This window comes from Perna viridis, chromosome 3 (genome assembly GCF_037379345.1).
Source record: "Perna viridis isolate PV_CMFRI_1.1 ecotype Kerala chromosome 3, ASM3737934v1, whole genome shotgun sequence".
Lineage (NCBI taxonomy): Eukaryota > Metazoa > Mollusca > Bivalvia > Mytilida > Mytilidae > Perna > Perna viridis.
This window is the reverse complement of record NC_142447.1, coordinates 52,255,973-52,262,794: the sequence shown is the minus strand read 5'-3', so window position 1 is coordinate 52,262,794 and position 6,822 is coordinate 52,255,973. Positions and strand designations below refer to the sequence as shown.

General features: G+C 34.7%; 1 protein-coding gene across 1 annotated transcript; it reads left to right on the top strand.

Annotated features, from left to right (window-relative positions):
• The first annotated feature begins 471 nt into the window (after positions 1 to 471).
• Positions 472 to 5,865, top strand: LOC148622842 (uncharacterized). The gene is made up of 2 exons (XM_088573100.1): positions 472 to 1,761; positions 4,948 to 5,865. The coding sequence occupies exons 1-2, from the start codon at positions 765 to 767 to the stop codon at positions 5,589 to 5,591; spliced, it is 1,641 nt and encodes a 546-aa protein (XP_088429226.1). The 5' UTR covers positions 472 to 764; the 3' UTR covers positions 5,592 to 5,865.
• Positions 5,866 to 6,822: the final 957 nt, after the last annotated feature.

Here is a 6,822-nt window from a genome sequence, read left to right as displayed (position 1 = left end):
TTGGAATATTTCATACATCACTGTTATGGAGACCTATTATCTCACAAATATTTCATAACACACGAAAGCTTAAGTAGAAAATGGCGTTATTTGGAATGATATTTCCCAGAAGTCGTGCATTATAAGGGGAAAGAATTAAATTACCTCTAGACTGATTCATCTTTTCGGGGATTACTATTTTTATTTGGTGATAACTCAATAAATAACTCCCAAGACTCGATCCTAAAACTATAGAATCCTGTATCCGTAAATCACAGCTGGATAGACGCTGATCTTCATGACGTTTTAATTGGATAAAGTGGTTCTTCTGGTTTAATAAACGAGAGCTTTTGACGGATCATGTGGGTCTCCTATCTTGTAATTATAACATTTGCTGCTTTGTATTAATGCAACCATTCAAGTAAGAGTTTCATTAACTAAGATCGATACTGACGATATTGTCTTAGACAGTGAAACTCTTAGGGACTTATTGGACTGAGACGTACCGTGACGGCTTCCATGATACAGGATCGAGTACAATTAAACATCAGGTGTCAAAAAGAGGTCATTAAAGTTTTGAAAGATTAATTATTATGTTTACGAGCATACTATGATAACAATAAGATGACGAACACTTCAATAGAGGAATTGATTGCTTTAGTTTAAACTATAGAAAGATCCGAAAGCAGATTGTTTACTAGAGACTAGACGACTTATTAACCAATGATGGGATAAAATATTTACACAGACAGTCTATACCGATATCATAGCATATCATTTCAGGTATGCTTTCTCTAGGGATAATCCTTGGTTGTGCATTTACTGAGATGGTCGGTATGAAGCAGCATTTTATTGTAATATTTTTTATTTTAACTTACCCTTACTCTGAAGCTCGCCGAGAGAACACACCGTGTGCTTACAGTTTCCACGTGTGGAATCCTGGTAATGACATTGTCCAGAAAGTTAAAGACGTTGACAATAAAGTAGAAAATATCACGGGTCATGTTGATAGAGAATTCCTTAAAATGAAAGTCGCTGTGCTCCAGGAACTTAAACAGTGTCAGAACTGGACATTTCACTTAGAAAGGGAAATATCTGATCTAAAAGTAAAAAGTTTGCGAGGAAGAATCATAGAACGAGACACTTCAAACAGTATGTCAGATGTGGAGAGAGACATGATGGACTTGAGAAAGAAAGTAAGTCATCTGAAACATAACTATCAAAGGTTACAGAAAAACTATCAGGATTGGTTAAAGTCTAATGCGGCTGGAAAGACTGAGCAAATCACTTCCAGCAGTGACTTGCTTGAAGTTTTAGAAAATGCTGTACGTGACCTCAAAGCAGAATGGGTAGTGTTAAAACGTGACGTCATCCAGCTACAGATGGAGCAAAGAGAGGTGAAGCTTGGGCAAAATCATCGTAGTAACAGTTCATTTCATCTATCAAGTTCCATTAAATTGTTATCTTCAAGGATATTAAAACTCGAGAAGACAAAAACAAATGTCACGACAACATTGAAGGTACTCTCTGACTTGGATAAGCAATGTAGAGTTGATATACAAACTTTGCAAACTTTAGATAATAAACGATTAAAGCTGACTCAAAGTTTGTCAAATGATGTGGCTTCAATAAACGACAATATAGAGAACTTGACTAAAGACCTCCAGTTACTTAAAGACGACAATAGGTTTTTGAAGGAATTGGTCATAAAGTCTACTAAATCAACAAATACCAATAAAAAGGATAACGGGAGGAGAAATTTATTCATAGGCATTCCAAAAGGTATGTTTATATAAAAATATACCTCAAGCTTTAAAAAAAACAATACATAGTTATAGAGCGTATATGTATGAACCGTTAAAAATTAATTCTTCAACAATCGTTGATCGTTTTTCGAATGGTTACCAGAAGCGCGCGCTGAACTTCCTGGTCATTTAGAATCAACAAACAAAATGAAAATTATGTACTAGTATTTAATTTCGATAATATTGAGAAGGCACGAGCGAGTACCCTTATCGTTTTCTTCACTTAATGCAACTTTTTTGAATATCGTTAAAATCTATGTGAACACGTTCTGATCCCTCATTTAAAAAGTAAACTTTGTCACCATTTCTTAAACCAAAGTGCCACACACTTCAAGGGGGTTTACTAGTAACCTCGCACTAGCTCTAGAGGCCGTTTTTTTTAACGCTTAGGTAGTCGATGAGCATGCGCCACATATACTTCTGCGAGGTAGAGTGTGAGGTAGAACAATTTTTTTTTCTCGCGGAAGTATATATTGGACATGCAAGAAGACTAACTCACAGTTTATACAAAAAGGTATATCCAGAATTAAAGTTACATCCAATGAAAATTAGTATTTCTGAGTTGAAACTTAAGGAAATTTACAGATCTAGTGATATTATTAGATTATTTAATTTTTTTTTAAAGAGAGAGAGTTTCTCATGCCTATCTCGTCGAGTGGCTTTGCCGCGAGAAGAGATGAGCATGAGAAACTCCCGCGAGTTGAAAAAAAAAATAACCTGTTTATTGCTGTTTTGCTAAATTGTAAGGTATTAGTTTTATTTTATTTTCAGCTTTCTTGACCTAAATATGTAAGTTTTATAAGCACTGCAAAATTTCCTTTCGGGACTATTTTTCAGCGACGTGCTATGTGACGCCACGTATGTTGTGCAGCTGTGATACACATATTTTTGAAAAAAAAATCGGTTAACTATGACGATCGCGTTTAAAATTTGTTAAATAATTTTGGGATTTATTCATCCTAATCGGGTAAGTTGCTGTATTTAATCATTTTCCATTGTAGACTAGAAAATATTGCCACAAATTAGCCATTATTTCATACGCAAGAAACACACAGATGGTCGTCAAATATTCCTACGCTGTTGCTTGTATTTCACGCGAGGACATAAAAACTAGCGATAATTTTCATTCTCATTCGACTGGCGTGAGATTGAAAATTATCATATAGCAAGATCAAAGGGGTTTTAACCCTTTGACTGCCAGAGTTTTCTCTAAGAGAGTGGCAGACGTATTTTCAAAAATGTTTTCCGAGCTGAAAGTTCTATGACGTTTCGTGGTGCAACGATTGTATGACGTTACAATGCTGCCTCTAATAAGAGGCGTCAAGAGGGTGGAATGAATACCACGCACTAGTTTCCGATTACCAATTTTTGAAATAGCTTATCCCTTAATAGGGAGTCTGAAAATATTGACAGGGGAGCTAAGCTAAACATTAAACATTAAAAATCAATTACAAAATGTGAACGTAAATGAACAAAAAGCAAATGACACTGTCGACAGGAAAGGATAAATAATAAAAAAAAATATGCTACCTCCCTTTATCTACCTTTGTAGTAGACTTTTAACTTATATTGTATATTTAATATTTTTTTCGAAAAAAAACATAAGAAAGGCAGTGAGTATTATTAAACAAATATGATTTCATGAACAATACATTACTGTTCACCCGTTACATGTTATATAGGCAATATTTTATTCAGTTTTCATCCAATTGTCTCTCCATTCAATGGAAGGTTTAGCAGGAGTTTCACCTATGAGCTTCAAAATATATGAACACTTTTATCGAAAGATCTTTCTTTTGCAGGCATCCATGGCCATAATTTCACTGCGTCTTACATACAATAATGTATAATGCAGTAAATAAGGACTTCTAGCGCAATTAAAACATTGGTAGACAGACATGATACATGCATGGGGAGTCCTTTCATCACACCATTTTTGGGGGGTATAACAAACAAATCAAGAAATCCTTTGACAGATTTTAAAATTACATTATTTTTCAATCGCTTAATTTTCCAATCCATTTTAAAATACGGACAAAGACAACACCGATTGTGCCTTTTTTCGGGCGAACATTTAACATTTTTGTTTTCGCCATAAGTGTGACTATTGGGATAGAGGCGGTTAAGTTTGACAAAAAATGGATATACAATGGCTAAAAAACTTATCATTTCTATTGCTACCACTTTATTTGTGTCATGCCTTTAGATATAGTACGTACGTTGTTAATCTTATCGACTTATGTGAAGTAAATTATGATCTGTGTATGGAAGCCTATATCGGCCAATGTTTTTAATTGAAAAAAAATCAAGATAATATGTTGAAAATTCAAGTTTAAAAAGAGTGGCCGATATAGACCCCCGTATCTGTGTATCCATTGGTGTTATTTTTTATTTTATTTTATCACTTTATACTAAAGTGATAATAGAAAAAATAGGGCAAAAATAAAAAAACAAAACAAAACAAACAAACAAACAAACATTTATTTCTAGCAACTGATATTTCAAATAACTACTGAATTGCAATCTTAAAAGAAAAACAACTAAGTGGGAAAATGAGGATCATGTTAGCCTAGAATCATATATTTAAATGAATACATGTACACTGCTTGTTGAATTCATTTAACTTCTTGACTAGCCCTAAGGGGTATACAAGCATTTCATAAAAATATGTTTTACTAATTATGATAACCAGTACATGTAACAGCATCAGGGAGAAACTTGTTGACGTTAGGCCCGCCAATCATCCAGCCAAGTAAATTAAAAATTGATGAAATGACTGACGAACTACCAATATTTTCCTTTATGGACCCTCCATCTTTTTTGGCTCTCAATGTCACGTTTCGTCGTCACAAAGGCCTTGCTACTGTGACGCCAAGGAAACAACAAGTTTTTGACAGGGCCGATGCATTGGCCCTCTAGCACTGAAAGGAGTACTACTTTGGGCCGATGATCGGCCCTGTGGCACAGAACTCGTTAAACAAAATAGCGATGATTCTATTTTCTTTGTCTGTACGCCTCGTGCTTTGAAGTTACATACGGTTGCCAACAAGTTTATTCAAGTTGAAGTTATTCGTTGATCACTAAAACATTTGGCGATGGGAAGTATCAAGACTTTAAAATATGTTTTCTTCCCACAACATTCAAGTTTTTTCAATGGTTTCAGATTGTCATGATGTAATGGAAATGGGTTATGACGTCAGTGGTGTCTACCAGATACTGCCTGGTGGGGCAACAGACATGGACAACGTTTATTGTGAATTTCTGAACGGCACTGCCTATACCGTGATACAACGTAGAACTGATGGTCTAATGAGCTTTAATAGACAGTGGGTAGAATACAAATTTGGTTTCGGTAACCTGTACGGCAGCCATTGGATAGGAAACGAATGGATCTACCACCTGACCAATCAAGACAAGTATACGTTAAGGATTGATATTTGGGACTGGGAAGGGAGAAAACATTACGCAGAATATGTAATATTCAATGTCGGTAGCCAGGAGCAAGACTACGAACTACATGTTGGTGGGTATACTGGCAATGCTGGAGATTCGTTGAGCTTCCATGACGGAATGAAGTTTAGTACTGAAGACATGGATAATGATCTTAACGTACGTCACTGTGCGGCTGAAAACAAATCGGGATGGTGGTTCAATAATTGTTACCTTAGCAACCTAAATGGCGTCTATCATGTTGGATACTACTCACATACTCAGTACAGTGACGGTATTGTTTGGTATACATTAAAAGAGGACGAGAAATACTCTCTCCGAAAGGTGGAAATGAAGATAAGGCGTAATACATTTTAGCTTTTAAAAACACTGCTGTTTGTATATCATTTTATCCCTGCTTTTAAAGGTGACGTTATTCCATTACATGAACACACTATTTGTTTAAAAAGGACATTTTAAAGACGTTCCGATTTTCCGAATGGTGTAATAAGTTGAACGAATAAAATAGAACTGGATGTATTTTAATGACATAGTAAAAGCAAATTATATAAGTATGAAGCTGTGTTAATCTTAAAAGCACTGAAGAGTACATGTATGAGTGTCCGTTCATGTCAATATAGCGTTATTTTCATCTAGATGTTATTTTCTATCTAGATGCTTCTAACAGGTATCTAGATACTTTTTACAACTATCTAGACACTTCGCGGAGGGAACGACCAAAATTTGCATCGCAAATTTCACAGTTCTAACATCGTTGGGAATTTTTCAGACCTTTCTATACGTTTATATATCTTCCCTGTATCAACTTGATCCGATGGAGCAGTGTAGCGAATCTAGATACTTCACAAAAGCATCTAGATGCTTTTCAATGTTTTTTTTAGAATAAACGTGTCCATATTTCTATTCCAGCAAAACTCGATAACAATGCCTTTCGAAATGAGTTACATTTGTTGTCATATACACTGTATCTATAATGGTTGAGTTCTGGTTAAAACAGCTATCTAGTCCTCGAACAACCGATGGAAACAACTCTTGGTAGAATACGGAAATAATGATTGCTACGTGACATGTAAAAAATTAATGTTCGTTTTCACAACTATTGCTTAATGTTCATAGACTACAAATAGGAATATTCACTGTTAAGACCTTAAGTGTTAAATTGTTTCATGACCAAATAAACAAAATCAAACAAATATAGATGCATATATAAGATCCTTCCGGTACCTTATTGACTTATGCCAGTGCTATAAATCACAGTGCTTACAGTAGATACACACAAAAAAAACAGTAATTATCTCTTGTAATTACATTGATACAAAATAGATAAATTCTCAAACTTGTAATTAGTCTTAATCAAGGGCTATGATTATGGATTTTAGATAGTAATTTCGATAGATCAGGAAAGCAATATTTCCCTGAGTTATATCATCTTACAGAAACAAAGTCATTAACAGAAAATTAGATAAGGTTACAGAAATGCGAATAAGAACTATTAAGAAACTTTTTGTCCCAAACTAAGAATGACAACAAACACAAACACGATTAGTAAAGAAATATATATTTAGAAGAATTGAAGAGATGCATGTGT